Source organism: Balaenoptera acutorostrata, chromosome 20 (genome assembly GCF_949987535.1).
Source record: "Balaenoptera acutorostrata chromosome 20, mBalAcu1.1, whole genome shotgun sequence".
Lineage (NCBI taxonomy): Eukaryota > Metazoa > Chordata > Mammalia > Artiodactyla > Balaenopteridae > Balaenoptera > Balaenoptera acutorostrata.
Genome location: NC_080083.1, coordinates 11,841,543 through 11,860,462, shown reverse-complemented (window position 1 = coordinate 11,860,462; position 18,920 = coordinate 11,841,543). Strand labels below are relative to the sequence as shown.

The following is an 18,920-nucleotide window of genomic DNA, read 5'->3' as shown; positions in this document are numbered from 1 at the left end:
TAGTTGCGGCAAGTGGGGGCCACTCTTCATCGCGGTGTGGGGACCGCTCTTCATCGCGGTGCGCGGGCCTTTCACTATTGCGGCCCCTCCCGTTGCGGGGCACAGGCTCCAGACGCGCAGGCTCAGTAGTTGTGGCTCACGGGCCCAGCTGCTCCGTGGCATGTGGGATCTTCCCAGACCAGGGCTCGAACCCGTGTCCCCTGCATTAGCAGGCAGATTCTCAACCACTGCGCCACCAGGGAAGCCCTGTCACTGCCTTTTATATGCTTTATTTTATTTAATCTTCCCCATAACCTTATGGGGGAAGCACTATTACTATTGTACTCTGTAGTTGATAAAAGGGAAACAGGAGAGTTAAGGATTTTGTCCAAAGTCACACAACTAGGAAGTGGTGGGGTCAGGATGTGAGCCCAGGTATTCAGTCGCAGAATTTGCATTTTAAGTCCTTAAAACAAATATAAAGGACTGGGAGAAAATTATCAACAAAGAGCCCGATAGAAAAATAGGCAGAGGATGTGAACACAGAGACTGCTACTCAGCCTCACTTGGAAAAAGAACAATGCAGATTAAAACGTCAGCGAGACGCCGTTTGTGTTTCAACCATTAAATGAACAAAAATAAATCGATTGATCCTAGCAAGTGTCAGCAAGCAATATACATGCTTCTATTCAAGTGTAAATTGATACAGCCTTTTTGGAGGCCTATTTTGGCAGTAGTTATTATATATTTAAATGCCGTTCACACCAAAGACCTTTCTCAGCGGAGGATTAGGTCAAAGCATATTAAACTGCCGTTTTTGTAGGTCAAAAGTGGCTTAATTTCCGCAATTGCCTATGGCTCAACCCAATACTAGAGCGGGTCAGGGCAAAGTGGGAGGGGCTGGAACCTGAGCTGGGACGAATCTGGACATTCATTGGGCTCAGGAAATGTCAATCATCTGTGCTCCTGAATGAAGACGCAGACGCTGGGCGGGGCCCCCCAAAGCCTAAGGCCCTTGGGTGGTGGGACCGGGTGGAGGAGGGTCAAACCTTGCCCAGGCCACCTGGCGGCTCTCGGAGGCAGCGGAGGAGGGTGGAGGCGATTTTATTTGAGGAACAGAAGCAGTGAAGGTAGCTATCCACGTGGTATAGTCAAGCAAAAACGTGGCAGTTTCTTTGTCTTCGCAGAATAGCAAACGCATTCACTAATCCAGTCACCAATTCATAAGCGTTTAGTACTTTAAAAAACGGTATAAATACAACTGCAGCGTCAGGGGAATGTTTCACCTACTTAGGAAGACCAAATCTTTTCCAGCCTCCAGGGGCCGCTGGTTTATAATCACTGTGCTCATTCTAAACCGCGCTCATCTGCTCGGAGCAGGCACCTGGCCCGCACCCCGCCCCCTCTTGCCTTCCACGCCCTGCCTCCAGCAGGGGCTTGAGAGCAAAATCCCTGAGAGTTCTCCGAGAGACAGGGCCCTGGCAGCTCCACGCCGGGCTCTGTATTCACTTCTGTCTCACGTTTACACGGCCTGGGAGGGGGATGTTGACTTCTCCACTGTTGGGCTGGTGCTCAGAGAGGTGGAGTTAGTAACCCAAGGCTGCACAGAGAGCAAGCAGCAGAACTTGAGATTTGAGTCAGGGCTCTGCCCCCACCCTTCCCTCCCAGTCCCCCTGACTCTGGGCAGTGGTGGGGATTGGGGGATTCACCTTATCTTTTCCTCCTCCCGACCTCCACCCACTGCCAAGCTTGTGGTGTCTGAGCCGGTTCCCTTTTCTGGGCCTGCTGGACCCATCTGCCCCCCGCCCCCACCCCCTCCGCCTTTGTTGAGCCGGGGATGCATGCTGCCCCCTGCGTGTCTCCTTCAGTCTTCGTCGGCTGCCTGCTGCTGTCTGCACCCGTGTTTGGCTACCTGGGCGACCGACACAACCGCAAGGCGACGCTGAGCTTAGGTATCCTGCTCTGGTCAGGAGCAGGCCTCTCCAGCTCCTTCATCTCGCCCCGGGTAGGTGCCCTCACCCCTTCCCAGGTCCCCGGGGGGCCCTCCCCCACCTTCTACCTCCCTGATCCAGCCCCAGCAGAGCTGCTTCGGCTCCATTGCAGGCTCCAGGCTGGCTGGGGGATTGTCTTCTAAGGGCTGAGAGAGGGGCCTTCTGAACAGGCTGTTGGACTTGCTTAACAGGGGCCTTCCTCTCTGGCATCTCCCGCTGCTGCCCATGGCTTCACTTCCGCCCGACTGTGCTGGGGCGGGGGGTGAGGGTAACTGCTACTGCCTGCGGGACCTGGCCTGGTTAGCACAGATGCTGCCCAGGAAGAGGGCTGCTCGGGGCAGGGGGTTGGGGGTGGCTGTGGCCGCCAGCAGGGGGCACCCGTGTGGTTTGGGGAACCTGGACTGGGAGGATAGTGAGGTCTCTGGAGCCCTGATCTCCTCCTCCTGCCCTGGGGCACGTGTCACCAGATGCCCTCGGTCCCTCTGACAGATCCTCAGGTCCCCTTGCCCCGAGGGTGACTTCTGGAACTCACTGCAGTCTTGTGCCTGTTTGCCCAGTACTCCTGGCTCTTCTTCCTGTCCCGGGGCGTGGTGGGCACTGGCACTGCCAGCTACTCCACCATTGCGCCCACCGTCCTGGGAGACCTCTTCGTGAGGGACCAGCGAACCCGAGTGCTGGCCATCTTCTACATCTTTATCCCTGTTGGAAGGTTGGTATTACCCCGGATCCACTTCCCTGGGAGGTAAACTGAGGCCCAAAGGAGTCAGAGCAGCAGCCGGGCTGGGTGGAGGAGACATCAGAGCAGAAGGGCTCGGAATCCCAACTCTACCCCTTCCTCACTGTGTCACTTTACCTCTCTGAACCTCAGTTTCCTCATCTGTAAATGGGGCCAATAACACGAACTGATAGGCTATGGTGGGAGTTAGAGATACGTAATGAGGATGCTCCCTACAGGCTAGTACACTCCAGGAAGGGGTGAGAAAGAGCAGCGCAGCAGTGTGGGCTGCCCAGGGAGGGGCTGGCTCTGGGAGGTGAGGCAGAGAAATGTCTTAGGGTTGGGCCATGCACTCCATAGTGGGGTAGGACAGTGTGGGTTTTGCAGTCAGGCCCCTGAGCCCTGACTCAGGTTTCCTGAAACCACCTGACTTGGGCAGGGCTGAGACTTGGGGAGGTGGGGTGGCTGGTCCTCAGTGAGACAGTGGATGTTTGGGATGGGCCTGGAGCCAGAGGTCACCTGTGACTTGACCAAGGGCAGTGGACATCTGGGCCTCACGTGGCTCACTTTTCCCAGTGAAAAAGGCAATGAGCTGCAGAGAGCCGGCTCCCTGTGGTCGGGGCACCCCGGCTCAGGCTGGCCTTGGGGCCTCAGGGCTGCCTCCCTTCCCTCACTGCCCATTTCCCCTGCCCCCTGTCGCAGTGGTCTGGGCTACGTGCTGGGGTCGGCTGTGACGGAGCTGACCGGGAACTGGCGTTGGGCCCTCCGAGTGAGTCCAGCTTCCTTTTCTTCCCTCCGCTTTCCCCCTGGGCGGGCAGGGACTTTCCAGCCTCCAGTGGCCTTAGCCCCTTGGCACAGTATCTGGCGCCATGGGGGGTGTTCAGACATCAGCAGCTCAGACGTTTGGGGCGTCCTATGGACCACGGCCTCTGGAAGTCGTGCCCCTGGTTCAAATCCCAGCTGCTCAGTTTGCTAGCTTGCTAGCTGTGTGATCTCAAGCAAGTCACCTCCCTCTTCGGGGCCTCACTTTGCCTATCTGTAGAGTGGGGGAGTAAAGTCTACCTTATGGAATCTTGAGGATTACTGAGACAAGGGATAGGAAGACACTAGGGCAGGGCTGGTGTGGCAGATGGAGGTGTGGGCCTGGGAAAGGGACAGCTATTGGGGCAGCAAGTACTCAACAGTCAGGGTCAGTGTAGTCAAGCCTCCAGGTCTCAGCCGTGTCAGGCTCACAGGTCCCAATAGAGTAGTGTCTGTATAGGACAGACAGGTATTAAGTCAAATCCCAAGGGGACCCCGCTCCCCAGAGAGGCTGTTCTCTCAGGGGTGAGGGGATGAGAAGCAGTAGTTTGTCAAGCTCTGTGTATAACCAGCTCCCAGGAAGTGAGTCCCTCCCCAGCCTGGACCACAGAGTTCAGTCACTGCCAGGACCTCCTGGGTCGCAGGAGTGTGTGGCCCTGAGCTTCCTGGGCCTCCTGTCCCCAGATCATGCCCTGCCTGGAAGCCGTGGCCTTGACCCTGCTTATCGTCCTGGTTCCAGACCCGCCCCGGGGAGCTGCTGAGAAGCAGGGGGTGGTGACCGTTGGGGGCCCAAGGAGCACCTGGTGTGAGGACGTCAGATACCTGGGGAGAAAGTGAGTGTCCCTGCTCCTCCCTGCATGTCACTGAAAACCCCTCTGTCTGCCCCAGCATCACTGACTTCCTTCCCTCCACGTCCAGAGAACCCTCCCTGACTGTCCCAGTGTTCACAACCCTCTTCCTTCTCTGAGCTCCCACTCACCAGCTGAGGTGCCCGTCCCCCACTCGGAGGCCCCCTCCACCTAGCCATGTGATGGAATACGGGCTGGGAGAGAGGGAGGAAGACACTGTGAGCTCCGGCCTTGGCTCTGCCCTGCCTTATCCCAGAGTGACCTGAGACGTGGAGCCTTACTTCCCTCATTTATTCAGTGGACATAGTTCTCCAGCTTTGCCGGCTTCTCAGGGTTACTGGGAAGATGCCCGAGTGAATCACTCACCTCTCTGAGCCTCATGGGAGAGCATCCCTCCTCTGTTCCAGGCATGGTCGGGGAGGCAGACAGGAGTCCCCCACATGGCCAGGTCTCATGATTTACCAAAATATGGAGCACGGGCAGGACCCCACTCTCTTTGTTACAGAGCCACGAGCCGAGTGGAGGGCACTCAGAGGAGGGTGAGGCAGCAGACAGCTTGCTGGAGAATGTGATGTTGGATTTGGGTCTGTCAGGCTGGGGAAACTTGGTCAGGCAGAGAGGAGGGAGGAAGGAACAGCAGGAGCGAAGGTGCGGAGGTGGGCCTGGGAGAGGGGGAGTGGAGCGGATAGGAGCAGATAGGCCCCCGCAGCCCCAGCTCTCTCCTGGGTCGAGCCAGATCATTTTCTCTTACAGCTGGAGTTTTGTGTGGTCGACCCTTGGAGTGACAGCCATGGCCTTTGTGACTGGAGCTCTGGGCTTCTGGGCCCCCAAGTTTCTGTTCGAGGCCCGTGTGGTGCACGGGCTGCAGCTTCCCTGCTTTCGGGAGCCGTGCAACAGCCAGGACAGGTGAGGAGGGGCGTCTGGGTGCCCGGGTCAGGGGGGCTCTTGATGGGGAAGTTCTCAGGAGGTTCTGAGCCCCCAGATTCAGCCTCTGTGGGTTCATGGAGCTCTGGGCAGACACCAGGACTTGGGGGCCCGATGGCAGGTGGCAGGCCTGGTTTTAGCTTGGGCAGAGCTCCTGCTGCTCTGAGCGGCCACAGGCAGCTCCCTTGTCCTCTCTGGGCCCCAGTCCCTGTCTTCCTGCTCTTGGGCTGCTCTGGGGGTCCAGAAAGCACTTGCGGGTGGGTGAGGCTTCTGTGGGGCCTGTCCTTCGGAGGGACCTGTAGTGTGAGGTCGTCCCATTTTACAGATGGCAAACTGAGGCACTGGGATGCTTCATTACTTCTCTGGCTTAGGGATTTCACACATGCATTTGTATGTTCTCTGCCTCATTTGAGGTGCTGACAGTCCCGGGAAAGCTACTCTTCTCACCCTGCTGTTCTCCTGTCCCCCCAGCTGACCCTGTTCTCCAGGGGCTCCGTGACCTCCTGATGGAGCGGGCATGTCTAATCCTCTCTTATTTGCTTCTTCCTTCTCCCTGCTGATGCTTTCCGGTCTCCTTGCGGACCCCTCCTCCTCCCTGATCCTGCCCCGATGGGTTTCTCAGAGTTCCTCAGGGCTCTGTGTTCTGCCCTGAGGCCTCAGTGACACTAGTTCTCTGCTGGCAGCATTGACATCTACCCCCCTTCTCCCCAGCCCCTCTCTTGCCTCTACCTCCCTCCCTGATGCCCAGAGAGAGCTTCGTGTAATTTCCAGAATGTCCCCTGCTCCGTCACTTGTCTGTGCCTTTGCCCAAGCTGTGCCCTTTGCCCATAGCTACCTTCCCTTTTCTCATCGTTGCTTCTTATAAGCTTTAACTTTAGTTCAGGCCCTATGCTAAGCCCTTTACATGAAAAACCCTCTGAGGTTTTATAATAATAAACCCTAGTATTCGTGTATTACAAATGAGGAGGTGGAAGATCAGAGAGGTTAAACAAATTGTCCAAGGTCACACAACTCGAGTAGCAGAGCCAGGATTCAAACCCATCTGACTCCAAAGCTTCTGCTCTTAAGCTGCATGTACTGTTGCCTCTGGAGACTGCTTGGTACTGTTAACTGACTTGAACATCTCCCCACCAGCTGGCATACAGGGGGTGCTCAGGGAGCATCCAGGAAGTGAATGAATGAATGAATGCATCAAAGGATATTGTGATTTTTTTTCTTTTTTTGGCCACACCAAGCAGCATGCAGGATCTTAGTTCCCTGACCAGGGATTGAACCCATGCCCCCTGCAGTGGAAGCGTGGACTCCTAACCACTGGACCGCCAGGGAAGTCCCACGATATTGTGATGTTTATCCTGGCTCTACAGCTAGATTCTTGGATCTCCCCAGAGGCGAAGACTGAGCCCTAAAAGTCCCACTGCAGCTTGAAAAAGTGGGGAAAAACCAGGACTCCATCCCACTTCAGGCATTAACTGGCTGTGTATTCCTGGGCCAGTGATTTCCCCATTCTCTGCTTCAGCCTCTTCCTCTAACTCAGCTTATTCCCAGAACCTGGGTGAGAAACTGACATGGGAGTTTGTGTTAGGGTCCTAGGGCTGATGGAACAAATGATCACACACTTGGTAGCTTCAAACAGCAGAAATTTTTCCCATAGTTCTGGAGGCCAGAAGTCCATGATGGTTTCACTGGGCCAAAACCAAGTTCAACAGGGCCACACTCTCGCTGGAGGCTCTCGGGGAGGATCCTTCCTTGCCTCTTCCAGCTTCTGGCGGCTGCTGGCGGTCCTTGGTTGTGGCCGCACCACTCCAAGCTCAGCATCCACGGTCACATTGCCTTGTCCTCTATGTCTCAACTCTCCCTCTGTTTCCCTCTTATCAGGACATTTGTAATTGCATTTAGGGCCCACCAAAAAATTGGAGGATAATCTCCCTACCTCGAGAACATTAATGAAATCACATCTACAAAGTCTATTTTGCCATATAAGGGAATATATTGTCACAGGTTCCAGAGATTAGGACATAGATGTCTTGGGTTGGGGGGCATTATTCAACCTACCACAGGGTCCCGGTGTTCAGGTTCTGCACAGACCCTAGCTGTTAATACACCCTCCATAGTTAGGATAAGCCCCCGGGTGAAGGTGGTGCGGGAGCAGGAAGCTGCAGGACACAGGATTCTAGCTCAGCCAGAGGGAGAACTTAAAACATACAGAGCGGGCCCAGACGGAAGGAGCAGCATTAGGGTAATGAGCTTCCCACCCCTGGGGGCATGTAAGTAGGAGTTGGATAGCTGCTTGCCAGGGCCATTGTACAGAGGATCAGCATAGAGCTTGCAGGCTTTAAGGACCCTCTTGGCTCTGAGAGTCTGATTCTGGGAAGGCTTTGTGGGGGTGGGGACATTTCGTGGTAGGTGTGTCCTCTGGCCACACCTCCGCTCAGGGGCACTGGGGGTCCCCCATCTACACGGCCTGTTTGAATAATCAATCCTAAGTCTTAGAAAGGTCTCCAGACCCTGCCAAGGCTGGCTCAGACCGGGACTCAGAGGTAGATAGCATTCATCCGGGATTTGGGGTCACTTGACTGGGCTGAGCCGGAGCCTGGTACAGCTTGGAAGGCTAGGAAGGTTTGGTGAGCACCTTTAAGCTGCCTAAGGACACACATGATTTGTTTGGAAGCAGAGGGCCAGGAGACCCTGGCTCTGCTAATGTGGGGCTGTGTGGCCTCGGACAGGTCTCTGCCCTCTCTGGGCTTTACACAATCTCCTATAAACCAAGGGGATGGGGCAGGGAAATAAACCCATTAGTCCTCAGCCTGTGGGACGGACATTTCACAGAAGTTGTTTAGAGGAGAGGTAGTTTTTTGTGACACTCAATTTGTCAGTAACCATAGTCTTGCATCTGTCATGTTCTTACCTCTTGGTGGGAGCCATGGAGGTAATATCAGGCACCTGGCACTTTTGGAAAGGTTTGGATCTGGGAGGGGATCCTGTCCAGGTGGAGAATGGTGGGTGGGGCATTGGTGCTCCAGGCCGAGGGAAGAGTGTGGGCCAAAGCAGGGAAGCCAGAAAGTGTAGGGTGAGTTTAGAGAATTCCCAGTCATTTGTGCAGAGTGAGGGAAGGAGAAAAGAGGGGAGGTTACACAGGTCAGCAGGGGCCAGTCCTGCAGTGCTGGCCGGGAGCTTGCCCTGAGGACAACAGGGAGCCACTTAGGGGCTGGAAAGGTCCTAGTTACCTTCGTTTTTTTCAAGAGTTCACGCTAGTCAGTCTCAGCATCCCTTTGGGCTTCTTTAAAAGGAGGCTTTGGGGACTTCCCTGGTGGTCCAGTGGTTAAGAATCCGTCTTCCAATGCAGGGGACGCGGGTTCGATCCCTGGTTGGGGAACTAAGATCCCACATGCCATGGGCAGCTAAGCCCACATGCCACAACTACTGAGCACATGGGCCACAACTAGAGAGCCCACGTGACGCAACTAAGACCCGATGCAGCCAAAAATAAAATGAATAAATATTAAAAAAGGAGGCTTGGGCCCATCCTTTGGGCTAGACCAGGAGCATGAAGGTGTATATTCACATCCTGGCTCTGTTGCTTAGTAGCTGGGTAATCTTGGCCTCAACCTTTCTTTCTTTCTTTCTTTTTTAATATCTTGTTTATTTATTTATTTGGCTGCACTGGGTCTTTGTTGAGACACGTGGGATGTTCGTTGCCACGTGTGGGATCTTTGTTGTGGTGTGCAGGATCTTTAGTTGCAGCATACGAACTCTTAGTTGTGGCATATGGGATCTAGTTCCTTGACCAGGGATCGAACCTGGGACCCCTGCATTGGGAGCATGGAGTCTTAGCCACTGGACCACCAGGGAAGTCCTGGCCTCAACCTTTCTTTTTTTTTTTTTAAAGCCTTATTTTTTTTTAAGGTTTGTTTTGTTTTGTTTTTTTAATTTATTTAATTTATTTATTTTTGGCTGCATTGGGTCTTCATTGCTGTGCGCGGGCTTTCTCTAGTTGCGGCGAGCGGGCGCTACTCTTAGTTGCGGTGCACGGGCCTCTCATTGCAGTGGCTTCTCTTGTTGTGGAGCATGGACTGTAGGCGCACGGGCTTCAGTAGTTGCAGCACGTGGGCTCAGTAGTTGTGGCACGCGGGCTCTAGAGCACAGGTTCAGTAGTTGCAGCACACGGGCTTAGTTGCTCCGTGGCATGTGGGATCTTCCTGGGCCAGGGCTCGAACCCATGTCCCCTGCATTGGCAGGTGGATTCTTAACCACTGCGCCACCAGGGAAGCCCCTGGCCTCAACCTTTCTTAACCTCACCTGTTTCAGCTGTCCACCTGGGAATTCTGGGAGGGATCAGTGAGCCATTTGGTTAACATATATCTCTTGTTCCAGGCTCTATGCTCCCAGCCTAGAGTCAAGAAAGTAAACCGAACCTGGTTTCTGTTCTCCAGGAATTCACAGCCTAGTGAATAACCTTGATGATAGAGACATGGAAGATGCTATGGGAACTATAGGGGGTGAACAAATCAGCAAAGGGACAAGGGAAAGCATCCTCAAAAAGGGGACATTTTTGATGGGTCTTGAAGGATGCATGGGAGTTCGGTAGGTAGAGAAACCAGTGAAGGGTGTTCCAGATGGAGGAATAAAAGTATGAAATGGGGACAGCAACTAGTCTGGGGACTGAGGAGGATGGAATTGGGGTTTGTGGTTGAGGTCATCCAGGGTCAGATCATGAAGGGCCATGTATTCTCCACCAGCTCTTAAACACCCACCAGATTTGGTTCCAGTGAGCTGGAACCAAATCTGGTGGGTGTTTAAGAGCTGGTGGAGAATTTTAGGCAGGGGGTGGGCAGGGGCGTAGTCAGATCTGTGTTCTAGAAAGCATCCTCTGGGGGACCTGTATGGAGGTTGTCCTAGAAGGACAGGTTTCTACAGGAGGAACGTGCAAGAGGGACCAAGTGGAGTTGAAATGGGTCTAGGAGTAGGTGGCAAAGGTAGTGAAGTTAAGAGGGGGCTACTTGAGAGGTGTTCAGAAACAGAGAGTGGAAGGATGGACTCAAGGAAGGAGGGTGTGTGGGGACTTCACTGGCGGCCCAGTGGTTAAGACGCTGTGCTTCCACTGCAGGGGGCATGGGTTTGATCCCTGGTTGGGGAACCAAGATTGTGCATGCTACACAGCCAAAAAAAAAGAGAGAGAGAGAGAGGGAGGGAGGGTGTGTACAATGCTGGTGTATCATAGGAGCTCAATAAATAAATGCTTACTTACCTCCATTCCATTAGTATTGGGGCCTGGAAGGCGAGAAGGTTGGGGCCAGAGTGGGACTGTAGAATTAAGATTTCTGAGTGGGGCAGTTTTAGGTGGTGAAACAGTGGAGGAGATTGCTGGCAATGAGGCAGGCTGGGAGCTGGGGTGCTGGGGTGCTAGGAAGATCACTCACATGGCCAGTGGCATCCCCAGGATGAGGCAGGAAAGAGGATGGGAAGGGTAGGGGAGTACATGGATCCCAGAGCAGGTTCCCAATGTTAGGAGGGTCCCAAGGGTCCCAAGGTTAGGGGTCCCAAGGGTCCCAAGGTTAGGAGGGAGGGGAAGCGGCCCACAGTCACATTCTCTGTAGGTACCAGATCACACACTGGGGGGCAGGTGGCTGGACCCCTATCCTGACGCCACCGGCTGACCAGTCCCTCTCTGCTCTTTTCCATCAGCCTGATTTTTGGGATACTGACTGTCGTGACTGGCCTTGTTGGGGTCATCCTGGGAGCAGAGGCTTCAAGGAGATACAAGAAAGTCAACCCGAGGGCTGAGCCCCTCATCTGTGCCGCCAGCTTGCTTGCTGCAGCCTCCTGCCTCTACCTGGCTCTCATCCTGGCCCCGACCACCCTCCTGGCCTCCTATGTAAGTGAGGGCCCCTTTGGAGGTGGGAGTGGGGTGGGGTGGGTAGGGAACTCCTGTTTCACATAGGCTTACACTGTGCCAGGTCTTCACGTACATTACATTTATCTCTCCTTCTGGGCGGAGCTTTGTTATCCCCATTTAACAGATGAGTAAACTGAGGCTTACCAAGAGTAACACAGCTAGGGGCAGAACTGGGATTTGAGCCTAAGCCTTTCTAAAGTGTGTCCTCTGAGCTCCTGGTTAATGCTTTGATTGGAGATAATGAGACCCCTTTATTCCCAGGACATGTTTTGAGTCCAAGAAGAAGTAGGGTAATTCTCCCCAGGTTACAGATGAGGAAAGTGAGGTTCAGATTGGCCATAGCCAGTGCGGACACTGCTTTAAAGGTGACAACATTAAGGATATCATATCTTCCAGATCCATATCCCATCACATCCCTTCATGTGCCTCACACTCCGGTTACACCAGTGACAGGTGCTCACACCTCCCAGCCTTTGCTCGTGTCCATTCCATCCGCCAGGGGCACCATTCCCCTCTTCTGTGCATCCTAGAGTCGTTCTGCTGTAAGACCCAACTCAAAGGCCACCTCCTCCAAAGCCTTCCCAGACTACCCTATGCTCACATCAGAACTCACTGGGGCTCTGTGCATGTGTGGGTCTCATCAGGCGCCCTGGTGTCTCCATATCCATACGTACACACTTATACGTGGGCTGCTGTGCCCCTGGCTCCCCAGAGCCCTGGCCCTGATTGTCCCACCTGATGGGAAGGAGCCACTGATACTGGGAAGATGGCGCCAGCCGAGCCCCAGCTGGACTGGTTCAAGCTCCCTACCCCTCCCCTCCCACTCCCTGGTCCTAAGGCCCTGGGGACCCACCACTGTGGCCATGGAAGCCCCTGCGTGTGTGGGTGGGGTTCACAGAGCAGGCTGGACTCAGAAAGCAAATCAATTACAGCTTTATTGTTCCCCGACCAGTTTGAGTGGGTCTCTCCCCCATGACCAGACCCCATAGCTTTTCTTTCTTTTTATATTTTGTAAATTTAATTGTATTTATTTATCTCTGGCTGCATTGGGTCTTGGTTGCTGCGTGCGGGCTTTCTCTAGTTGCAACGAGCAGGGGCTACTCTTCGTTGCAGTGGGCGGGTTTCTCATTGCGGTGGCTTCTCTTGTTGCTGAGCATGGGCTCTAGGCTCGCAGGCTTCAGGAGTTGTGGCACGCGGGCTCAGCACTTGTGGCTCGCGGGCCCTAGAGCGCAGGCTCAGTAGTTGTGGTGCACAGGCTTAGTTGCTCCGTGGCATGTGGGATCTTCCTGGAACAGGGATTGAACCCGTGTCCCCTGCATTGGCAGGCAGATTCTTAACCACTGCGCCACCAGGGAAGCCCCCACCATAGCTTTTCTAGATACACTCATGAAACCCAGTCCCATTTAAATCAAAACTTTTGTTCTACTTTCAAATAAAGCTTCTATCCAGGTCCAGAAAATTGCACTGGGAAGAGGGGGAGCTCTAGTTGGTTGGATTCTCCTTGCTTCATCTCTGTCATTTGTCCCCAAGACCACCGCTCCCCCGGGATCCTGACCCCTCCAAGGTCGGGCAGGCCAGCAAAGATGACCGGAAATGGGCCAGGTGTTATCAGTGTCTGGCGTTGTTTTGCTGACTGTCAGTGCCCTCCTTGTGGTAGATGCCCAGATGCTGGCTGACTCCTCTCTTGGGGGCACTTTTGTGGGTTCTGGGGGCCTCGGGCCCCAGCGTTTGCATTGTCCCATTCCCTGGTGCAGGAGACATTGTCACCTGTGTACTGTCGCAGCTTCCCTCCGCTCCTTTCCAGGGTTGCCCTTCCAGCTCTTCTCCTGGGCCCTGTCGCCCCAGGCGGGCACCCCATGCGGCTCCCCTCTTGTGACCCTCAAGCCTGTCTCCTCTCCGTGGTTTCTGTGTGACCCCTGGATGAGCTCAGGATGCAGGCCCCTACTGCTGCCCTTGTACATCCTCCTGTTCCCAGGTGACATGTGTTGGGGTGTCCTGAGGATGCTCTTTGTAGATGCACCCCAGGTGGCCCTGGTGTAGGAAAGTCTGCATTTTTTTTGGCATCCAGCCAGGGAGAAAGGCCAATGTCCTTCCTGACAGGCACTGCCCTCTCTGTGGGTGGGCCACCCGAAGCCCCTCACTCAGCTTTCTCACTCTTCAAATAAATCCTCCCCAGCCTGGGTCTCCAGCCGTCTTCTGTATAAGCTGGGGGGCCACATGGGACGGTTCCCTTTCTCCCTCTGAGTCCTGAGGTGTGTCTTGTGCCTCTTTTAAGGTGTGGGTGCTCCTCACCAGTGTCCTCAGCCTTGGTTGGGTTTCCGCTGAAATTCCTGGGGAATAGACAAGTCCTGTTAACATTCCCTTCTGCACCTGCTCTTATTTAGTCCTTACAGTGCCCTCATCGGAAAGGGTTTTTCTCATCCCCACTTGACAGATGGGAAAACTGAGGCCCAGAAACAGCAACACAAAGAGTAGGACAGATAAACCTCTAACGCAGCTCCGCAGACTCCAAAGTCTCTGTCCTTCATGCCGCACTGACCCTTGTCACCCCCATGGGAGAGAAACAGAGGCTGGCGTACACCAGGCACTAATAAATACCTTAATGCTTATTGGCTGAGGGAGTGACTGGGACCATCATCTCCAGCTGGTGGGGACTGAATGGGCCTGACCTTGCAGGGAGGCTGAGGCCTGGGCAGATGGAGGCCCCACTTAAGGCCTGTCTCTGCATTGGCTGGGCCCGCGGACCACCTGCCAGTTCCGCTTCTGCCACTGTCTTGCTTGGCTCTGGGAGGCAGCTCCTTGGCTGTGTTTTGGGGACACAGCTGTCCCCCGCCCCATAGCCTGGCGCATCTCCAGAGCTGGATAGCTCGTCTAGAAATGACATTGCATCTTGGCTGACAAACCCAGCCGGAGAATCTCTTCTCTGGGCCGGCCCTGGGACGCGAGGGACTGCAGCGCAGGAAGGCTGGCAGGGCTGGGCTGTGTCCAGCGTCCAGTGCTGGGAAGCTGCTCCTCCCTGTGGCTCGTGTTCGGGCCTGGCAGGACCCCCAACGACCAGAACTCCAGCCTTCCAGAAGTGGTGCAGTTCCTTCTGGACCCCCTGACCAGACCCCCCTCCTCCATGGCTCTGTCTGTGCTTCTGAGGTTCTGAGATTCAGGCTCCAGCTCCCCCCATCCCCCCACCCCCCTCACCCCTGCCCACTAACACCCGTCATAAACCTGGAACGCCTCCAAACCGCCCCTCTTCTCTTGGTCCGCTCTGTCCTGTCATGGCTCACGCCTTGCCGTCTTTCTCTAGGACTGTCCCAAGAGCCACTGTCCTGGTCTCCATGTCTTCTTGCTTCCCCACCACGATCTGTTCTCCCCACACTGCCAGAGGGACACCACAGAAACTTCCCTGCTCGAAAGCCTTGCATGGTTCCTTGGTGCCTCTGGAACTAAGTCTAACTCCTCATCCTGGCATTCAAGGCCCCTCATGAACGGCCCTGACATCCTTGGTAGCCTTATTCGATGTGGTTCTGCCATGCAGGTCCCTTCCTGATTCCCAGGAGGTGCCCTGTGCTCTCCACATCCGGGCTCTCCCTCTGTTCCCTCTACTCCCTTCCCTTCTCCATACGCCCGAATCATTCTGGGCCTTCAGGGGAGGCTAGAGCTCCATCTCTCCATGGAGTCTTCCCTGATTGCTAGATCCAACCCTCTCTCCCCATCCTCGCCGCTCCTCAGCACTGTCTTCCTTGGATCCTGGTTACTTATGCCCTGACCACCCCCTCCCAGCTGGGCCCAGGTTGGTTCCTATCTTTCTCAGCACTCCAGCCCGAAGCACAGTGTCAGGCACTTGGAGTGGGGTGGGGGTGATCAACTGCTTGCTGTGTGAATGGTTGAGTGACCAGCTATTTTCATTCATTCATTTATTCAACAAGTATTTCTTGAGTGCCTATAAAGGTGGCATGCTAGTTTAAATGCCACAGATATAGCAGTAGATAAAACAGACTAAATTATCTCTGTTTTTAGGGAGCTCCCATTCTAGTTGGGGGAGGTAGACAACAGGCAAGATATATAAGTAAAATTCACACTATTGTGAGTTATGGGATATTTAGGGGAACAGTGTTCCAAGCAAAGGGAACAGCAACTGTAAATGCCCTGAGGCAGGAGCGTATCTGCTGGGTTTAGGGAACAGCAAGAAGGGCACTGTGGTTAGCGTGGAATGAAAGGAGAAAGGGAAATGAGGACAGAGAGGTGGTGGGACAAGATGATGTAGGGCCATGTGGGCATTGGGTGGAGCTGGCTAAGAGCTGAGTTGAGGTTTTGTGCTGAGGCGTGGGTGGTCTGGCTTATGATTTTTGCATCTATTGAGATGGTCATGTAGTTTGTTCTTTATTTGATTAATATGGTATATTACATTGATTGATATTTGTATGTTTAACCAACCTTGCATTCCTGGGATAAACCCTCCCTTGGTCATGGTGTAAAATTATATTTATATGTTGCTGAATTTGGCTTGTTAGTATTTTTTTGAGGATCTTTGCATATATATTCATAAGAAATTTTGGTCTGTAGTTTTCTTGTGATGTCTTTGTTTGGTCTCATCGAATGACTTGACGAGTGTTTCTTCCTCTTGTATTTTTTGGAAGAGTTTGTGAAGGATTTGTGTTAATTCATCTTTAGCCATTTGCTAGCATTCCCCATTGAAGCCATCTGGTTCTGAGCTTTTGTTTGTGGGAAGTTTTCTGATTACTGACTCAATATTGACTTATTATTGGTCAATTAAGGCTTTTTATTTCTTTTTAAGCCAGTTTTGGTGGTTTGCATCTTTCTAGGAATTTCATTCACAGTATTCCCTTATAATCTTTTTAATTTCTGTAAGGTCGATAATAATGTTCATTCTTGATTTTAGTAATTTGAGTCTTCTCTCTTTTTTTTGGTTGGTCAGTGTAACTAAAAGTTGGTCAGTTTTGCAGCCAACTTTGGTTGTATTGATTTTCTCTATTGTTTTTCTATTACTGACTTATGTTTAATGGAATCACTTTGACTTCTCTGTTGAAAATAGACTTCCCATGAGGGTGTGGGGTGCAGGAGCAGAAACAGCAGAGGTGGTAAGAAATGGTTGGATTATAGATATATTTTGAAGGTAGATCTATCAGAAGTTTCTGATGGATTCAGTGTGGGGTGTGAGAGAGAGAAGAGTCAAAGGTGAGTTCTAGGGTATTAGCCTCTGTAGCTGGAAGGAGGGAGATGCCATTAACTGAGATAGGAAAGTAGGCGGGAACAGCGGCACTTGGGGAAAGATGAGCAGCTTGGTTTTGTACATTCTGAGTTTGTGGTGGGAGGTTGGCGTCCAAGTACAGGTGTTAGTAGAGTTGGATGCAGGAGTCTGGAGTCCATGGGACATGACATCATCCCTAAAACTTCAGTGGGTGGGAACTGGCTGCAGTCTGCCATGAAGGATTGTCATTAGGTGTGGGAGACCTATGGGGGTCAATATCAGAAAGGATGTCGAAAGGGGGCTGAGGAGTTGGCTTCTGTTCAAATTAGCTTCAAAATAGGAAGAATCACTTGAGTCTCTTCCATCCACCCATCCATCCATCCATCCATCCATCCATCCATCCATCCATCCATCCCTCCTCCCATCCGTCCATCCATCCGTTCACCTTCTCAGATTGTAGGAACCAAAGTTCTTCTGTACTTTCTCTGCCAGTCCTGGGGAGATTGATAGGCTCCAGGGGAAATTGATAGGGCTTCCTGGGAAGGCCCACAGGAATGTGGGTACGGGTACTGCTAGTGTGTGCATGCATCTAAGTGTGAATATATGCAGGTCTGTGAACATGAGTGCAGATATGTGTGCTTTTGTGTGAATACACCTCTGTGTCTGTACAGCCATGCTCTCTGTATGCTGCATATACATGTAATTCATTCTATATGTGCATAGTATGTATGAGTGTGTCCATGTATGCTGTTTTGCATACATGTCTGCATGAGTGTGCACATGCACCAGTATCAGGGCAAGCAGATAATTGTGTGGGATGTGTGTGTACATGTGTGTCTGCAGCTGCATATAGCTTTCATCCAACTGCTACTGGGCTGTAGCTGCATTGCGTGGGAAGGAAGGGTTTTTGGAGGCGTCGTGGGCACGCCCGTCCCCAAATTTCCTGAAGTAGGGCCAAGTCGTGCTGTCTGTTTCGTGGCAATAAGGTTTCCTGAGCGTATAAAATCTGGTCTGGGGCCTTCCGTGGGGGAGCCCGTTCCCTGGTGCCCACCTGCAGGAGCAGAGGGTTCCATCTCTTCCCTCCTTCCGCTCCCCTTGGCACGGGAACTTGACTTCTTGGCTGTTAATTGGGATCCAGACACACACAGCAGGTCTTGGCTCACACCGTCGTCCTTGGCCTTCTTCCCAGGGCCGCTGCCCTTCAGAGGAGAAAGGGTTTGTACTCAGAGGAGGGACTGAGCCCAAGGTAGGAGCTCCATCATCACTTGTCTGGTAGCTGGAGGATATGGCTGAACATTGGCAATCCCCCCTTGGGTGGGCTTTGTGGTCCAGAGGGAGTAGCTGGAGTTGGGGGATGACATTGAGCATGCACTGAGGCATCTGAAAGACCTGGACCTCGTTCCTGCTTCTTCACCTACTAGCTGTGTGAGCTAGGGCAAGATCTTGACCTTGCTGAGAGTCAGTTTTCTCAGCTGTAAAATGGGAGTGCTCGTACTTTCCCCTTGGTTTCATTGAGGAGCTAAATGAACTTTTGGACCTGTTCTAGTTAGTTTAGATATATAATGAAACTTAGTGGTTTGAAATAAGAAAAACACTTACTTTGCTCACAAATTTGCAGTTTGGGCAAGGTGGGGGGTGGTGGGGCTGACATATCTCTTTTCCACTTGGAGTTAACTACGCAGAATGGGGGTGGGGGAACTGGATCGTCAAAGGCTGAGGGCCGCCTGATGGTTGATGCTGGCTGATGGCTGAGACCTTAGCTGGAGCTACTGGCTAGAGCAGCTGCCTGTGACCTCCCCATGTGGCCTGAGCTTCCTTACAACATGGTGGCCGGCTTCCAAGGACTAGAGTCTTGAGAGAGCCAGGTGAAGCTGTGTTGCCTTTGATGACCTGCCCTTGAAAGTTACACAGCGTCACTTTCACTGCATTCTGTTCTTCACTTGAGCCACAACTTCTTGCTCAGATTCGAGGGGAGAGAGAACGGATTCACTCTTTTTGGTGGAGACTAGCAGTGATCTGAAAGAGCATGTGGAAATATTACAGTGACTGCTTTGGGAAGATACAGTCTGCTACATGCCCCAAGCGTTCCTCCTTCACTGAGCCCTGGGTCAGTGACATCTAACATTACGGGGAGGAGTGTCTGGGCATGTGGCCATGAAGCCCCACAGGTGTAACCCCACCCCCGCCCAAGGTGTCTCTGGTTCTGTGCTGCTCTTCCTGTTTCACAGGTGAGAAACCTGGGAGTGGGGGTCTTCACCCTCAAACCCTGCCGGGCTTCACGGGCCGAGGGAGCAGAGGTCTCAAGGAGCAGAGCCGAGGCCATGGTGAGGTGGCTGCGAGGCAGGTCCCAGCCAGGATGAGCAGAAATGTTCACTCACTTATCAAATATTTCCCAAGCACCTCCTGTGTGCCAGGCACTGTTCTAGGCTTTGAGGATGATGCAGCATTGAACAAAACAGGCAAGAATATGTATGCAGTAAAATAAATGGTATGTTAGATGGGAATGAGCTCTGTGGAAAAGAACAGAGCCGGGAAAGTGGACAAGAAGAGGGACTGGGCTGTGCAA

At 53.1% G+C, this 18,920-nt stretch overlaps 1 protein-coding gene across 1 annotated transcript in view; it reads left to right on the top strand.

The window, feature by feature from the left end:
• Positions 1 to 18,920, top strand: part of SPNS3 (SPNS lysolipid transporter 3, sphingosine-1-phosphate (putative)) — a 70,436-nt gene that overhangs the window by 32,628 nt on the left and 18,888 nt on the right. The window contains exons 4-9 of the mRNA XM_057536204.1: positions 1,848 to 1,984; positions 2,528 to 2,679; positions 3,388 to 3,454; positions 4,171 to 4,319; positions 5,088 to 5,240; positions 10,941 to 11,130. Of these exons, the coding sequence (XP_057392187.1) occupies positions 1,848 to 1,984; positions 2,528 to 2,679; positions 3,388 to 3,454; positions 4,171 to 4,319; positions 5,088 to 5,240; positions 10,941 to 11,130 (848 nt within the window). The remainder of the gene's footprint in view (positions 1 to 1,847; positions 1,985 to 2,527; positions 2,680 to 3,387; positions 3,455 to 4,170; positions 4,320 to 5,087; positions 5,241 to 10,940; positions 11,131 to 18,920) is intronic.